Source organism: Drosophila subpulchrella, chromosome 4, assembly GCF_014743375.2.
Source record: "Drosophila subpulchrella strain 33 F10 #4 breed RU33 chromosome 4, RU_Dsub_v1.1 Primary Assembly, whole genome shotgun sequence".
NCBI lineage: Eukaryota > Metazoa > Arthropoda > Insecta > Diptera > Drosophilidae > Drosophila > Drosophila subpulchrella.
Window position 1 is genome coordinate 770,856 of NC_050608.1, and position 18,824 is coordinate 789,679.

At 40.0% G+C, this 18,824-nt stretch overlaps 1 protein-coding gene across 35 annotated transcripts in view; it reads right to left on the bottom strand.

Moving 5' to 3' along the window:
• Positions 1-18,824, bottom strand: part of LOC119552740 (twitchin) — a 63,036-nt gene continuing 44,212 nt past the window's right edge. For all 35 annotated transcript variants that reach the window (XM_037865397.1, XM_037864510.1, XM_037864177.1 and 32 more), the window contains 9 exons: positions 9,303-18,773; positions 8,253-9,231; positions 7,851-8,192; positions 6,119-7,161; positions 5,212-5,268; positions 4,112-4,212; positions 3,921-4,059; positions 3,557-3,859; positions 1-1,189 (listed from right to left, as the gene is read on the bottom strand). In XM_037865397.1, coding sequence (XP_037721325.1) covers positions 555-1,189; positions 3,557-3,859; positions 3,921-4,059; positions 4,112-4,212; positions 5,212-5,268; positions 6,119-7,161; positions 7,851-8,192; positions 8,253-9,231; positions 9,303-18,773 — 13,070 coding nt within the window. In that variant the 3' untranslated portion in view covers positions 1-554. The remainder of the gene's footprint in view (positions 1,190-3,556; positions 3,860-3,920; positions 4,060-4,111; positions 4,213-5,211; positions 5,269-6,118; positions 7,162-7,850; positions 8,193-8,252; positions 9,232-9,302; positions 18,774-18,824) is intronic.

Consider the following 18,824-nt stretch of genomic DNA (forward strand, 5'->3'; position numbering starts at 1 on the left):
TCAGTTTTATTTAAAAAATATTACATTTATTTTTATGTCAATTACTGCCCGCATACTTCACATTTGTCTTTATATTTCGTAAGTTATACAGAGCTCTGATCGAGAATTATAGGTTTCAACTACTTGAATGACTAATGTGTTTTAGATGTTATTGTTGAGGATGCCAGTAGTCACTCAAGCAGCGTAGTACCTGTCATTACCGAACAGTGTCTGTGAGTTCATTGCCATTTATAAAATTGTAAGGGTAGACAGTTAGATTACATTTTCTTAGACATTATTTTGCGATTAATAGTATTTTTACATATAATGCGTGAATTATGTGGGTGCACGTGAATATCTGATATTGCAGGACTATGGACGATATGGTTGAAATGCATAAACTTTACATATATTTATATACATAAACGCCTATGTATATGTATAGATGTTTGGATGATGAAAGCGACTTTTCATGAGCAGTCTAATTTTGGCATACTCTTAATACATATGTATATAATATATATGCACGTTTTATATAGTTGGTTGAATAAAGTATAACAACTTCCGAAATTGGCTTAGCAATCGGTGTTGTGCACGTTCACCGAGAATGCACATATACTTTCTCCCTTTCTGGCTACCGCTTTTGCCTGGTATTGGCCAACATCGTCCATGTTGCATTTCGCAACTGTAAAAGCGTATCGGTTGTCATCTTTAGTAAATGAGTATCGTGAAAGAGTTTCGTCAATGGGCTTGCCATCTTTAACCCAAACCAAATTAAGGAGTTCTGAATCTAATTCGCATTCAAATGTGGTAGCCTCTCCTTCAAGAACCGAAACTGATATGGGGAATTTCACGAAAGCCGGATGCTTAGGCTCATCTCCAGGCACTGTTACATTAATAGTGCAGGTACTGAACGATTCGCCTACATCATTAAAGGCCTCGCAGGTGTAGGTGCCGCCATCTTCGGGGAAAATCTCGGCGATTTGCAATCGGTATATGTTGGCTTCGTTGGTGTATTGGAAGTCCTTGCTTGGCTTTATCTCTTTGTTATTGTGCAACCATACCACATCGAAATGTTCGGCCCCAATGATGCGACAAGCCAAGGTAACTGCATCGCCATCCTTAACAAATCTCGACTCCAAGTGACTAACTATTTTTGGTGCTTTGTCGCCGGAAATTACTTTTCGTTTGGTAGAGCTCTTATCCAGCGCTAAAATTATATAGAAATAGTTTTTTTAAATTAATTAATTTCTTGTTTTGGCTTAGTTTCGGTTTTAAAAAGAGACTGTTGCCTAGCGGCATATACATTATTTGGTCATATCTTTTAAATGAATGGTCCAAATTAAAAAGTTTGTAGATAGGTATTGATAAAGAAAAATGTAAGTTACACTTTTACAAAATCTTCAAGCATTTGGTCAACAGACAGTTTTAGGTCAATCCATGGTGTCAATTCATTTTTGTTAAAATGATTATTATTGTGGGAGGGGCAAAATATTGTTTAGGATAATCGATATATATTGACGAAAGAAATTAATTTCAGTTAATATGTATATCTAGAATCTGCATACTTAGTCCCAACCTTGTTGCCTTTTTTGTTTCCAAGATCTCAATGTTAATTCGGATGGACAGATCGACCCGGCTTGTGATCCTAATCATATGTACATATAACATAAAAAGATTACCAACTACATAATAATCATAAAAATCATCAGCATCACTAGACTAGTCGATCTAGCCATGTCCGTCCGTTTCTACGCAAACTAGTCTTTCAGTTTTAAAGCTATCGGGCTGAAACTTTCTATATTTCTTTTGCAGGTAGTATATAAGTCGGAACCTGCCGGATCGAACAACTATATCTTATAGCTCCCATAGGAATAATCGGAAAAAAAATTATATCTTTGGTGTTTTTTAACATATAACCTCCTAAGCTTGGAAATAACATTTTTTAATTAGTTCTGAATTTCGAATTTAATTTTATCAATATCGAACGACTATATCATATAGCTGCCATAAGAACGATCAGAAAATTGGTGGAAAAATAATATGAAAAAAAATATAGCTTCGGTGTTTTTTGACATATTATCTTATACTATTGGAAATTAAATTTTTTGTATTCTTAAATTTAATAATTATAGCTGCAAGGGTAAACAAACTTCGGCTTGCCGAAGTTAACTTCCTTTCTTGTTTAACATGTAACCTCCTACGCTTGGAAAAACCATTTTTAATTAGTTCTGAATTACGTATATAATTTTATCAAAACCGGACGACTATATCATATAGCTGCCATTGGAACGATCGGAAAATTAGTGGCAAAATAATATGAAACAAATTATAGTTTAGGTGTTTTTTGACATATTATCTAATACTATTGGGAATATAATTTTTTTATATTTTTAAGAATGTCGAATTAATTTTAATAATTTTAACTGCAAGGGTATAGAAACTTCGGCTAGCCGAAGTTAACTTCCTTTCTTGTTTTAATACATTTCAGTCAAAATTTGTATTTTTGCATTCAAACTGTAGGAGCCACAGTTTTAGGCGATTTGTGGGGCTTATACTGGGCACTTTGCTAAAACAAACTTGCAATGCGCAGGAATCCTTATAATCTGCATGCCTAATTACACCGTTTAAACGGACAGACGGACATGGCTTGATCGACTTGGCTAGTGATTCTGATGAAGAATATATACATATACTTTATGGGATCGGAAACGCTTCCTTGTACCTGTTACATAGTTTTCGACGAATCTACAGTCTCCTCTATTTTTAAATATCACTTTTTATACCCTTTACTCGTGAAGTAAGAAGAGCACTAGCCAAGTCCGTCTTTCCGTCTGTATGAACGCCGAGATTTCGGAATCTATAAAAGCTAGAAAGTTGGCATGCAGATTCTCGAGGCTGTGGGACAGCGCAAGTGTATTATAGCTGGGTGCCACGCCCACTCTATCGTCCATACGCCCACGCTAAAGCCGATATATCGCCCACATTGAAGATTTTGTAAAATCTATTTTGTTTTGATTATCAATATCTATCTTCATGCCAAAAATTATTGAATTCGGCAATTTATTGATAATAAATAATATAAGCAAATTTAATGGGGTTATAATATTTACCTTCCTAAAAGATCAACTGGTTAATATTGATAATACAAACATAAATCTGATATGAAATAACAAATTTATATGAAAGAATAAAAGTTTGATAAGAAAGCATATAAGCTTGAAATTGAAAAATACCATACTGGTATTAAACATACCATAGTTTTGTTACAAATTTGACATGTGCACATATCGAAAAAATAAATATGATATTCAAAAATACCCGATTGATGACTAGTTTTGGTATTTTATTTGCTCTGTGTAGGTACCAATATAAAGATCTTTCGCTTTTCCAGAGAATGTACCATATATTAGTTTATATGAAAAGTCAAACTCTGAATCGATACAGCCATTTTCCTGTTATCGTCCCTCCGTTTCCAAATAATTTTTTAAAATATAAGATAGTAGAGAACGACTTTCTTATAGCTTTTCTGAACGGTCCTAATACAAATAATTATTTTTTAAAGAGAATCACTTACGCTTTATTGTTAGTTTGCATTTAGTTTCCACAGCACTAATAGAATTTGTGGCCGTGCAAGTAAACACTCCCTCGTCCTCCGGGAAAACTTCGTTGATGGTTAAAGTTGCAATTCCATTTTTATACTTTAAGTCCATAATATCGGAAGATGATATCGATTTCCCATTCTTTGACCAAGTGATTTGAGGCTCTGGATCGCCTTTTACGTGACAAGTAAGTATCAACTGCTCACCGTCACGGATAGTTAGGTCGTGTAGGGGCTTCGTAAACTCTGGCTTGCACATTAATGAATCATCTGGGGGTACTAAATTCATATATATATATAATTAGTTTGTAAATTGTATGTATGTTTAATATATGCATACGTATAAGTTCTTTAGTTGCACTTCGTGATCTAGACGGGCTTCCAGGGGCCTGTAAACTGTTAGACGCATACTTCTTTTTGCTTGAAATGCTATTTTGAGTGCTTGAAGAACTTGAGTTGGATACAGTTGTTTTTTCGGCCTAGAACTGATCGGTAAATATGCTATCAGGACTTAAAATTTTGAATGCTTGCCTTAGATTCCGATGTGCTCTGCATTGAAGATGAGGTAAACTGGCGGGATGTTACAATTGGTGGGGGAGCAGGCTTAAGTGGCTGCTCAATGTATTTCCTATCTGTTTGAGTGAAGAAAAAAAATTAAGGATTATAACTAATGGTTAGATAAGAGTATAGTTGTATTTATTGAAGTAATATTTGACTGAAATCGTGATTAACTTGGATTGGGGAAATTGTATATTAGTATTTATTTTTAATTGGACGGGATTGTAAATATTTATGGGAAACCCAGTTTAGTATTAACAAAATACATGTTCTATGTTGAGTTGTAGACTTATATTGCCTTTCCTTTACGTTATCTATGTTTATATTGTTGGTTTATTTTAGAGCTAAAAGAGTTACATTTTTCTCCTAATATTCAACTTGCGATTACACGCGAACACAAACTATAACTTTGTTAAATTTCCTCGAACCATTTCTTCTGTTCCATGATAATTGGGTTCTCCTGAGTAAAAGTGCCATACAAACTTATTTTCCATTACCTACAGGTAGGTGGCCTATATAATGTGACTTATCTTACATATTTTCGCTGAAACACTCTTAATTATAAACGGCATAACTTAAAAATGTTCATGTCTTTTAAACTTGACGTTAAAGTTGAAATTCCCAATTTATCATTGTCATTTCCACCCACACTTATCAAATTGCCACTCGAAGATTTTTTTGGGTGTAGCAACCCTGTCCAAATCTTTCTTAAAAACAAAAAGGTACCAGACTCCTAATGCGGCTCAGACTACTATATCATATAGATGTAATATTATAGTTGATACATTTCGTTGTTTGTACAAAATTTTGGAAATATATTTATACTTTTTACAAACATTTTGTTGTTTACCTTCTGTAGCTATCATACTCCTACTCATTTTATTCGCTGATAACCTAAATATTTCAATATGTATTCCTGTAAGGGTATACTTCGGGTTCCCGAAGCTAGCTTCCTTTCTCGATCATTGTTAAATTTATGATTCATTTTAAAAAGTGTTCAGTTTAAGTATTAAGGGCATGCTGAAGGTAAGTATGTATTTATATTTTTTGTTCATTTCATCATTATCATTTACCTCCTGAGTAAAGGAAATTGTGGGCAAGTTGAGCCTGCTCAGGCGTAACCCATTCTCCTGGGAAAAGTTGAATTTTAAAATGTAGTAAACAAAATGAAAAGGCGTATTAAAAAAAAGACCACATAACAATGTATTAAAATAAAGGATTAGACGTCTAACTAATATGGCTGGTTCCTAGCCCTTACATGCCCAAATCATTGTGTGAGAATATATATAAATCATTAACAGTACATTTTTATGGTTTAAACATGCCCAGTTTCTAGTTTCCTTTAGATCTGTTAAATCAAGCCAACAATTAATGTGATGATACACTATTTTTAATTCAAATTTATGAACAACTAAGTTAAAAACGCATTCATTTGAAATTGGTCAACAGAGTATCGGGTATCTGATGGTCTGGACAGTCCACTATAGAGTTCGTTCTTCTTTTTAACTTAAATGATAATATGAAAACAAGCAAAAGAATGTCAAAGAATGCGATAAAATACAATTATTGATCATAACTTTTAATTTACTTTGACATCTAAAAAATGAGTATTTTGTCTTTTATTAAAAAAAACAATTACCAAATACAAGATTTGAGTAACCCAAAGAAAGAATTTTTACCAGTTAAGGTACGTTTTCAAAAAAAAAACAATGATAGGCATGAGGGTGTTCTTAAAAAAAAATTAAAAACAGCATGTAAAATATATTTTTATTTGAGAATAAAACCGTATACTAAATTTAAAATACTAGTTATATTGGTAATTTTTTGTTATTGGCATAAAATTTGAAAAAATGTTTGCCCAATTCTTCATTATTGGCAAATAAATATTAAGTTTCAATGTAAAAATTACCCATATGGATGCCTAGCTTTAAATAAATTATTTTTTAAGTGATCCGGAAAAATAGTGTTCTTTTAGTTTACCTTCAACAATCACGACACACTCTGTTTCGTCTGTTCCGTGACAGTTCGTTGCCTTACAGCTGTATTTTCCTGAATCGGATGGCTTGCAGTCAATAATTTCCATGGTGACAACTCCATCAGAGTGAGTCATCGCATACTCGTATTTGCTGAGCTCTCGGCCGTCCTTGTACCACTTAACAGTAGGCACTGGCTTGCCACTTAAACAGCAAAGAAGTTTGCATGTGTCGCGGGCCTGCATGACGCGTGGCCGCAAAAGGAATGTGAAACTGGGCGCCGTCTCGGACTCTTCTTGCCAGAAGGTGTACGGCAACGGTTCACGTCTGCGAACCGGAGTTGATTCCGTTCGGTACCTGGGCTGTTCTTTTGGTAAAGGCTGAACATTCAGAAAAACGACTTCTTCTCTGGATCCATAGTGATTTTCAGCACGAATAATATATTCTCCTCGGTCGTCTAACTTTACTCGGTTGATGACGAAGTAGTAGTCATCCCCAGTATACCGTTTCATAAACTTGACACTCTGCCGCAACTCAATATTATTGTGTGACCAGGTAAGAGTGGGGGTAGCGATTGCAATGCATCGGCAATAGAACTTCACGCTTTGGCCCTCATAGCAGAACTGGGAAGATGGTCGAATCACAAAACGTGGCGCTGCTTGACGCCGATCAAAAACGGCATCGTGTATCTTATATTTCTCCATAAGCAACTTTCTCAGGGATGAGTATTCTGATAGGCGTCCGATTGGCAGCATATACCTTCCAAAGTCTTCATATTTCTTTCTAAGTTTTTCACGGTAGGCCAGATAACGATCACGGTTAATTGCCTGTGTCATACCCCTGTGATCTCCAGTAAGCCATGGATGCAGAAGACATTCGTGTGCAGTCATACGCTTTTCTTTGTTAGCAATAAGCAATTTTCTTATAAAATCTTTACCCTCCTCAGATATGTACTTAAATGATTCCACATCGAAGTCCCAATCGCATGCCTTAACGTTCTTGAGTGTTTGGACATCGTTATCACCAGCGAACGGTGATAGTCCACTTAACCTAAAAAAGATAGGATTTTAAAATATTTGAAGGAAAAATTTCTGTACTCCGGTTCTGGTTGGAGCTGGAAAACATGATCATGGGGGTCTGGTATGTTCGCTCGTCTGTTAACTTAAAATATATACGGACATTTCAGAGAATCAGTCTTAAAATGTGTGCACGCGGATAAACTAAGATATGTATTATAACTCCCACAGGAGAGACCGCTTTAATTTTTAAAATTTAGATGTTATCAACATGACACTTTATAGATTTATTTTTTTTAATAGCTTTTAATCACTGTAAAAATATGTAACATTCTTGTCTGAACTAGTTATATGTTGAATGTGAGTACTTTGTCATTCACTCAGACTGTGTACGTTGTATTGAGTAAAGTGTACAGTAACTTGTTCAATGAAGTTCAATGAAGTTATACACTATACTCAAAAAATGTACATTTTTTAAAGTTTAGTTTTAATTAAAATCAGTATCCGCTATAAAAGGACTAAAAAATTAAACAAAAACCAATTTAAGTTGGCAGCTAAAACATTTATAAAATTTTCGTTTATATCGTTGTGAAAACTATTAAAGTTTATTTTTTTTAATAACCCTTTTTGAAGAAACTGCTCTAAAGTACTTTAAATGTGTGTTTTAGTTATTTTACGTTTTAAGTTATTGAAAAGAAAAATGCAATGTAATAGAAAACTTACAGAACATATGACAGCACTCCAGTTGCCCACATATCAGTATAGAAACCGACGGGCTCTCTGTTAACGATCTCCGGTGCAGCGAACTCTGCTGTACCGGTTGTAATTTTGACAACTTCATTTGGATCTAGCCTTGTCGCTAATCCAAAGTCGATAAGCTTTACATTTGTGCTTGAACGGGTTTGGCACATAATGTTCTCTGGCTTTATATCCAAGTGTATAATATTTTTCTCGTGCATATGCCTGATGCCCTCGCAAATTTGCCTCATATAGTTTATAACTTCAGCTTCCGTCATCACGTAGCCTTCGGCGGTAATGCGTTCAAATAACTCGCCTCCAGATAAGCTAAGAAAAACCGTTATTAAATGATAAAATTAGAACAAAAAAGGTATAGATTTTGCTTACAATTCCAGTATTAAAACCATTTCATCATCGTCTTCAAAAGCGTCGTGCAGGTTAATAAGCTTTTGATGGTGCAGCTGATTCATGATATCTATTTCTCGGCGAATCAGGTCTTTCTCGACTGAATGTGATACTGGAATAAACTTGGCGGCAAAAATATTTCCAGTGCTTCTCTCACGACATCGGTGCACCACCCCGAAAGCACCCGTACCGATTTCTTCAAGGATATCATACCTATCGTAAACACTTTGCTGAGATATTTCAACAGGTTGCGGAACGAACTTGGAGTAAATGTCAAACACATATGAATCATAGTCTTTAATTGGACCATCTGCTTTACCGCGAATTTTCTTGCCATTTGCGTCGGTTTCCCATTTACGTTCTGTTGGTTTCTTTTTAATAGACTCCTTTGTCTTGATAAGACTGCTGGTGTCTGAAGGTTCAGAACGTCCATAAACATTATCCGCAAATATTCGGAAATCATACTCTTTTCCTGAAGTCAAACCACTAACTGCCATAGAAGTAAACCGAGTATTTCCAACCCGTAGCCACGAAGATAATGGATGTTCACGACGCTCAACGTAGTAATTCGTTATGTCGCTACCACCATCCCAGACAGGTGCCTTCCAACTAAGAGATAATGAATCAGTGCCAATACTTTCAATTAATGGGAATCGCGGCGGATCTGGACGATCACTAATTTGCACTTGTATTATGGCTGTATCCGAACCAAGTTCATTCTCAGCTGTTATTCTATAAGGTCCCGAGTCCAAGCGTGATCCATCACGAATTATAAGAACAGCATGTCGCTCTTTCACCTCTACAGTGTAGTGACCACCAGACTCGATATTTTCGCCTTCCCTAACCCAGTATATACGTGGTTTTGGGAAGCCAGTGAAGGGAATTTTGATTACAACATTTTCACCCTTATCGAAGTAAGCCGTGTCTCTGAATCGTGGTGGAACGTTTAGTTTTGGAGAAGCTAAAAATAAAAGAAATTTTAACATACAAAAGTAAAAGAGGGACAACAATTTTGTTTGGATATATACTTACTCATAATGGCCAATGCCGCTCGTGTTGACTTTGCTCCAGCTTTGTTTACAGCGCGGCAGACATATTCATCAGCGTCTTCACCGAATATGTCGTTTATATTTAGGAAGTGATTGTCGCCTTCTGAGTACATGTGATAACGAGCACCGTTACTTATTTCACGAGCCCCTTTATACCAGGATATTGTTGGCTTAGGTACTCCACTTATTGTGCATGTGAATTGGGCGTTATGGTTCTGAATACAATTGGCATCGCGTAGCGGTTTCACAATCAATGGAGGCGAAGCCGCCTTTGGATCTATTATCTTGACCGCTTGGGAAGCGGTTGATTCCTTTGATAGTCCTGCTACATTCTGAGCAAAGATTCGAAACTCGTATTGGCGACCTTCGATCAGATTGAGACAGTTTATTTGATTGGCTGCACAGATGGTAGCGTTTACACGTTGCCATGTGTCGCTGCCTACTTCACGTTTATCGATCCAGTAGCCTTGAATGTGAGCACCGCCATCCGATTCCGGTTTGCTCCATTCCAAATGCACAAAGTCTCCTCCAATCTCAGTAATGTTAGGAATGCCTGGTGGCGATGGAGGGTCAATTGGGGCCTTGGCTCGGATAGGGTTCAAGCCTTCTAGTGGTGGACCCATTCCGTTCTCATTTACAGCCATCACACGGAAAATATATTCTTGGTTCTCGATAAGACCTTGCACGTTAAAGGCGGTATCTTTACAGGTGCTAGAAACTGTTATCCAATGCGGTGATGACACATCCTTCCGCTCCACCACGTAGTGAGTAACTTTAAGGCCCCCGTCGTAGGAAGGCGGGCGCCACGCCAAAGTACAGGAGTTTTTGTTAATGTATGATATCCCCATCGGTCCTGTGGGCGCTGAAGGTAAACCAGTGATGCGTACATCAAACTGCGCGGTGGCACTACCAGAATCATTCGTGAATTCTATTTGATATTGGCCAGCGTCACTTTTTACAATATCACGAATACAAATTGCTACATAATCGTCAAATACGATTAACTTAACATGCGTTTCATCATTACTATCGGATATAACTTCATTGTTTCTCTTTAATATCACAGTCAGTGGCTGGTCGCCGGAGTAGTAAACCTTGATCTTTGTATTGTCTCCTTCGGGTAAGTAAAGTTCATTGGGACATCTGTTAATAATTGGTGGTGACCCAATTTTAAGATAACCTGAGGTGTGAACAAATCCAAGGGAATTAATTGCCTCGCATGTATAGTCACCGTCGTCTCCAGCTTGCACATTAGATATGTGCAATCGGAAAAGCCCGTCCTTACTGTCGCATGTAATTCGTCCGCCACCCATTTGAATTTCTTTGCCGTTGCGAAGCCATCTAGCAGTTGGGGTAGGTTTACCAGAGGCGGCACACTGCAAGGTATAATCCTTGCCAAAAGGTGCTACTCTGTCTTGAAGACGTGTAATCCATTCGGGTTTTTCGCCACCAAGTACTTCACAAACCTTTATCGGCATCGTACATAGGCTAGGTTCCGAGCGTCCGGCGGAATTGACAGCAAATATACGGAACTCGTAGTCACCCATCTCGATCAGGTTAATAACTGTGTATTCGGTGTCTAACACATTGTAATCATTACACTTTACCCATACGGCTCCACCGATGTCCCTTCGTTCAATAATGTAGCCGGTAATACGAGAGCCTCCATCCCTTAACGGTTTCTCCCATTTCAAGTCGACATAGTTTTTGCCGACCCTGGTGACTTGCGGGGTTCCAGGGGGTGAAGGTACACTGAATTTTCCTTTTAGTTTAAACCTCAAAGATGGTGGGGAAGGCTTACTCAACCCAGCCGCGTTCTTGGCCTTTATACGGAATTCGTATTCGCTGCCGTTGGTTAAATTGTAGAGCTGGTATTTAGTGTCCTTTATTAGGTAGTCATATGTATTCCAAGAAGAGTCGTTAACAATATCTCGATATTCAATTTGATAGCCTTGAATGCGGGATCCTCCGTCACTAGCTGGTCGAGTCCAAATCAATGTGACATTTCCAGAGTCCCAGTCGATAACCTTTGGTTGACCAGGCTCATCCGGAACTGTAAATTGATGCGTCGCAACAATGGGCTCGGCAATGTCCAGAGGATCTGACAAACCGTATTGATTTTCTGCTCTTACACGGAAGTGATACTTATGTTGAGGTTCCAGGCCCATAACATCGTAGTGAGTGTTACGAACGAAACTGCTTACCTTCACCCAAGTGCCACTAGTGTCCAATTTTTCAACTACATAATTTGTTATCGGTGAACCACCATCATCTAAAGGTGTTTTCCAAGCAAGAGTGCAAGTGTCTGGGGTAATGTCGTAAGCATTTAACGGACCCTGAGGAGGTCCTGGTCTATCTACCACCGTGACATGACATGATGCCGTATCTGAACCCTTGTTGTTGGTAAGTGTGATCGTGTACGATCCAGTCTCACTTCGCTTAGCAGATTTATTGTAATAAACTGAAGCATAATCGTCCGAATCGAATCTTATTCGCTCGTCGGGAGTGACTTCAAGACCATTCACACTCCATGACGGCGTTGGCCGAGGATTTGCGTGATAAGGAACGGTTATATGGAATTCATCTCCTGCAATTACCGTCATATCACGAATTGATAAATCGGATGTAATCTTTGGTGCATGCGGTGGACGGCGGCAGAAGATGAGATCGCTGGAACCGCTATAAGCCGATTGTCCGGCTGCATTAACTGCAGCTACTCTGAACTCGTATTCAGCATTTTCAATAAGGTTTGGTATCTTGCAAGTAAGATCTGGACAAAGAGCATGAACTGCTTTGGTCCATTTGTCATCGCTTAGCAACCGTTTCTCTATAACGTAGCCGGTTATAGGAGAACCGCCATCATGTTTTGGTTTCGACCACGCTATTGTTATACTATCTTCAGTCGAATCAATGCCATGAGGTATACCAGGTGCATTAGGAACATCAAAGGGATGTCTTGCTCGAATAGGCTCCGATGTGTTGGTCGGATCAGATTGGCCATATTTGTTCTCAGCTATCACTCGGAAGTCATACTCTTTGTTGATTGCAAGGTTTCGTATTCTAACAAACGGAACTGTGCAGAAGCTGCTAACCTTAGTCCATGTAGAAGAACGAGCTTCTTTCTTTTCAATAATGTAGTTTTGTATGGGAGAGCCGCCATCATCTTTCGGTGGATTCCAATACAATGTTAGAGAATCTCCAGCGAATTCATCCGCACGGAGGTGTGTTGGTGGAGCTGGTCTATCCAAAACCTTAACATTAATGGTAGCCGTATCAAACCCTGATGGGTTCTTTAACTGGAGCCGATATTGACCTGAGTCTGAACGCTTAGAGTTCTTCACGACAAACGATGCTGCATCATCAGTCAAATGCTGATGCAAACGATTATCGTCATCCAAGACACTGTCATTGGAATACCAAAAGGCGCTAGGCTTGGGGAAAGCTACGTAGGGTACATGAATGCTGAAATCGTCCCCAGCTCGGCACACTATATCTCGAACGCCTCCCAATTCCATGCAAGGCTTGTTTGGTTGTTCCTCAATTGTAATGGGCTGCGATGGCTTAGATGGATTCGATCGTCCAACTTCATTTTCAGCGATAACGCGGAATGAATACTCCTCTCCTTCCTTAAGATTTGGTACTGTATATACGGTTGAATTAATGGGTAAGTCGTTCACTGGTTTCCAATCCTTTTCGTTTTTGGGACGCACTTCGATATAATATCCTCTGATTCTAGATTTTCCGTCATTGCGGGGTGGCCGCCAAGATAATGTGACACTATCCTTGAAAATACGATCTGGCTTTGGTGGTTCAGGTGGATCTGGACGATAGCGCTGATGCTCAGCAGTTATTGGATCGGATGGCTTTGAAGGTTGGCCGGGTCCAGCCTCATTTACTGCGATTATGCGGAACTCATAACGAGCTCCGTCACGAAGATCGGGGACAGTATATGATGTATTTGGCGTTGGATAATTGTTGCACTTAATCCATTCGCCACCGCGTTCTCGTCGCTCAACAATGTATCCAGTTATAGGCTTACCACCACAATAGTCTGGTGGATGCCACTCTAAGCTAGCCGAGCTCGGCGTATATGCAGCAATTGTTGGCTGAGATGGTGCCCCTGGAGGATCGAAAGGTGACTTGGCCAATACCGGCTTTCCTTCAAGAGCTTCGGAGGCTCCGTAGATATTTTCAGCTCTTACACGGAAAATATATTTCTTTCCTTCTGTTAGACCCTTCACAGTGTAGTTTGTCTTAGGACAGTAGCCTGGTACTGGCTTCCAGTCGTCTACGCCAAACTCAGTGAACTCGATAATGTAACCTGTTATGTCACTGCCACCATCGTCTTTGGGCGCGTACCATTGCAAGGAGATGTGATCTGGGGAGGTCTCCGTGTAACTTAATGGTCCTTCAGGCGGCGATGGTTTATCCACGACAATAACTTCAATGTCAGCTGTATCCTTACCAAACTCATTGATGGCAGTTACGGTGTACTTTCCAGAATCACGCCTGTTTGAATCGTCTATGCGGAATACAGTACGCTCAGAGTTAGTCTCATACGATACGCGTTTGCTTTCCTCCAACTTGCTATCACCTCGTTTCCATTCAATTGTAGGGGTTGGTGCTCCAGATATAGGTATATTTAAGTTAACAGGCTCCCCTGCACGAACTTTAATTCGTCTTCCTGAAAGACCATCCAAATAAAGTCTTGGCTTTTCGCGCAGTGGCCGAGCATCAAATGTGCCCGATGGTTCTGAAGTCTTTCCGTTACCAGCAGCGTTAACTGCCGATATTCTATATTGATATTGATGGTTTGGCGTTACTCTGTCGTCTTGATATTCAGTGGTGGGTACTGGTTGACCATTTATTTTAATCCATCGGCCTGTGTTAATGTCACGACGTTCAATGTCATAGCCAATTATGGGGGATCCTCCATTACTTATTGGTTGTTTCCATTTAATTGAAATGTGATCCTTGTCGCTATCGGTTAGTTCTGGTTTGCCAGGTGCACCCGGCACTGTGTATTGGTTTTTGGCAACTACAGGTTGGTCGGATGTAAGTGGATCAGAGCGCCCTTGTAGGTTTTCGGCAATCACTCTAAATTCATATTTCGTTCCTTCTAGTAGTCTGGGGACCATGGCATGGTTATATTTAGCATTGACATAATTTACGGCCGGTACCCACCCACCGCCATGCGTTAGATCTCGTTTTTCAATAATATAAGACGATATTTCAGACCCTCCATTATCTTTTGGTGGTTTCCATGAAATAGTCACAGAGTTTGCTGTTATTTCTTCATACTCCATTGGACCTACTGGGGGTCCTGGGCGGTCGAGTACTATAAGTTCAAAACTGCCTTCATCAATTCCTGAACTATTACGCAAAAGTAAGTGGTAGATTCCGGAATCGGATCTTTGGCAATTAACAGTGTGTACTACGGTGTGGTGACCGATCGATGTAATAGTAGATCTGTCATTTGATTTTAACGGATTATTATTAAGTGTCCATGTTGCTTCTGGTGCCGGCTCACCGATAAAATCAATATTTGTATGGAATATAAGACCACATTTGATGCGAATTTCATTAAGTGGAGTTATTATTTTTGGTGGCAGGTATCGCGGCTTGGCCATAATCATATCAGACGGCTCTGATGGCTCAGACTGCCCTGCTTGATTAACAGCAATCACTCTAAACTCATACTCTTGACCCTCGGTTAGCTCTGGAACTGAGGCTGTGTTTTTATTTGACGGAACATGCAATACGTTAGTCCAGTAAGGGCTGTTCTTTTCCTTTTTCTGTATAATGTATTCCGTTATGGGAGCACCGCCATCGCTTTTTGGCACAGGCCATTGCAAGTCAACATGGTCACGATCCCAATCAGTAATAATTGGTTTGCCAGGCGCATCAGGCTCATCAAACTCGTTCTTAGCTATTATACTCTTTTCTGCTTCCAAAGGATCAGATTCCCCAATTGCATTGACGGCTTTAACGCGGAACAAATACTCTTTTCTATGAACAAGTCGAGTTACATCGTGAACAGTATGTGTGCTCATGCCAGCATCGGACCAAGTGCTTCGGGACAAGTCCATTTTCTCTATAATGTAATGCAAAATAGGTGAACCGCCATCATCGTCTGGAACACTCCAGGCTAGATGGCATCCGTCTCTTGTAATCTTTGATATATCCAGCGGAGCCTTGGGTGGCGATGGTCGATCCAAAACAGTTGCGTGAGCAGATGCATCAAATGATCCATGCTCATTACTTAGTATTAACGTGTAACGACCTTCATCACTTCTAAGTGACGAAGGAATTTCAAAAGTTAATTCGTTTTGGAAAAGATTTGATTCTCCGCGTGAGTTCGAACCGATTTCTTTTCCATTGAATAGCCATTTGATAGATGGTTTTGGAGATGCCTCGATTGGTAATGTCCATCCTAAACGCTTTCCAGCATGGACTGTAATGTCATTCAAAAGTGACCTGTCAAAGAATGGTGCAAGGAAACGTGGCTTGCAAATAACGGTGCTGGATGGATCTGATGGATCGCTGGGCCCTCCTCGGTTTACGGCAATTATTCGGAATTCATATTCCCCACCATCTGTAAGTTCAGGAATATGGGCCTTACACTCTTCACCTGGCACAACAGCAGCACGTTCCCACTGACCAAACTTCGGTCTTTTTTCAACTATATATGAAGAAATGGGTGCCCCGCCATCTCTCTTTGGAGCGGCCCATTTCAAGTCGACAAAATTTTTACCCCAATCTACAGCTTGTGGTTGACCAGGCTTGTCTGGATGTGAAAAGGGATCTTTAGCGGTTATTGGTTGAGAGGTCGTGAGTGGTTGTGATTGGCCTTGCTTGTTAACAGCTCTTACTCTAAAGCTGTAGTCATGATTTTCGATTAAGTTGTCAGCTCGAATTTCGGTATCAGTACAATCACCAACAGGCACCCAGCGCATGGCATCATTATCCATTTTTTCCACAATATAATGCGTTATTTCCGAACCGCCGTCATCCTTGGGTGGCCGCCAACGCAGCACTATAGAGTTTTTGGTTACATCACCGTTGCGTAATGGACCTTCGGGTACACTTGGTACATCCAAAACAGTAACCTTGACAGTGTGCCTATCTATACCGTTTATGTTACGAGCTATTAGAGTATAGTCTCCTGTATCGGATCGTTTGGCATCAAGTATTCGTAACTTGGTGCGGTCATCATAAATTGAAATTTTCACTCGATCTGTGTTTATGATCATATTGCCTTCGTGAGTCCATTCTTTGCTTGGCAAAGGCTCACCAGTAACTGGTACATCAAACTCGAATACATTTCCAGCTTTAATTTTGATATCTGACATGAAGTTTCGATCTATCTTTGGTGGCATGTTTTTGGGACGAGCAAGATGGGGCTTACTTGGATCACTGGGGGTACCTGGACCGGCCTTATTTACTGCTCTTACACGGAACTCGTATTTAACGCCTTCAATTAGATCGGGAACGTGGGCATTGGTGACGTCGTCACTAACCTCAGCGCACTTTTCCCAATCGGGGGAGTATTTGTCCCGCTTCTCAATTATGTAACCAGAGATAGGAGATCCACCATCACTCTCTGGTCTACTCCACTCCAAATCAACGAAGTCTTTGTCAAAGTCTTTAATTGTTGGAGTACCAGGCTTTGTAGGTTCGTCGAACGGATTTTTGGCTTCAATGGCTTGTGATGTCGTGAGTGGATCTGAAGTTCCTTGACGATTTTTGGCCCGTACTCGAAATTTGTATTTATGACCTGGGGTGAGCCCCTTTACTTTAAGGTTTGTAGCTTGTCCTTCAGTCTCCCCAGCTGGTACCCAACGACCTGTTGCTTCATCTAATTTCTCAACGACATAGTTATCTATTGGCTGTCCACCGTCATCATCTGGTGGATTCCAGTGTAGAGTGCAAGACTCGGCATTTACCTCATCAACCATAAGAGGTCCGTTTGGCGGTGAAGGTTTGTCGATAACAGTTACTTTAACTTCTGCACTGTCTTCTCCATTTGCGTTCTCTGCATGAACAGTGTATACACCAGAATTAGATCGGGTGGCAGCAGAAACCTTTAGTTTTGTATTGTACTCCACATGAGTAACCTTTACATTGTCTTTTGAATACAACTCTTTTTTCTTAAGCAGCCACTTAGTCTTAGGCGCTGGCTCTCCAGATACCTTGCAGTCGAATGTAAAGGCCTGTCCAGCCTTAATACGCACTTCAATCAGGTTAGATCTATCTATAACAGGTGGCTTGTTGCGAGCCTTGGCAATTATCGAAGGAGTGGCATCAGATGGTTCTCCAGGTCCAGCAGCGTTGACCGCAGAAACTCTGAACTCATAGGCTTGACCTTCGACAAGATCCGGAACAGTGGCTTTGCATTGATCAGCTGGAACCTCAAGGGTCTTTTCCCATTTACCATATTTATCTTTCTTTTCAACAATATAACCAGAAATGGGTGATCCACCATCGGTCAGGGGTGGGGTCCACGCCAAGTCTATATGGTCCTTATCCCAATCAGTTGCTTTAAGGTTTTCGGGCTTACCAGGTTCGTCGAATGGATTTTTGGCTATTATTGTTTCCTCGCCAACCAAAGGCTGCGACTCACCTTCAGCATTTACAGCTGAAACTCGGAACTTATATTCGTTTCCAGGCGTAAGACCTGTAACATCCACTTGGGGTTCGGTTGAACGACAAGAGGGAATCCAGCATCCAGTTTCGGGATCTAATTTGTCGATTTGGAAATACTCAATTGGAGTTCCACCATCGTCACTGGGACGCTTCCATTTAAGGTGGCAGCCTTCCTTGTGTACATCGGAGATTTGTAGCGGCCCGTTAGGAGGAGTGGGTTTATCTGTGATAACCACATTTATAAGTACGCTATCTTTTCCAGAACTATTAGTGGCTGTGACCAGATATTCTCCAGAGTCACTTCGCTGCGTTGGTCGAATAACTAATTTCGTATAGTAGTCAGGACTCTCGATGGTCACGTTTTTTCCGGATTGCAAGTGGTAATTAGAGAACTTCCACTCCACTTTTGGGGCAGGCTCGCCCGTTATATTTGCATCTAATTTAAGAGCAGTTCCGGACGATAATGTTATATCTCGAAGATTTCTACGGTCTATCTTGGGAGCAAGATAACGCGGCTTGGCTATAAAGACTTTGCTTGGATCCGAAGGCTCCGATTGGCCTCCTTTATTCAAAGCAACTACTCGGAATTGATATTCGTTTCCTTCGATAAGACCTTGAACAGTCGCAATTGGAGTTGGAGAGTCTGTTTCTAGTGCTTTTTCCCAAAGAGGGCTGTACTTATCTTTCACCTCAACTATATAGCCTGTGATTGGCGATCCTCCATCACTTATCGGTTCTGGCCAGACAAGTTCTACCTTATTTGCAGTCCAATCGGTAGGTTCTGGGATACCAGGCTTCGATGGAGCGGCTAAATAAATATTATAATATTTTAAAAATGTTAAGATTTTATAGCATTTGA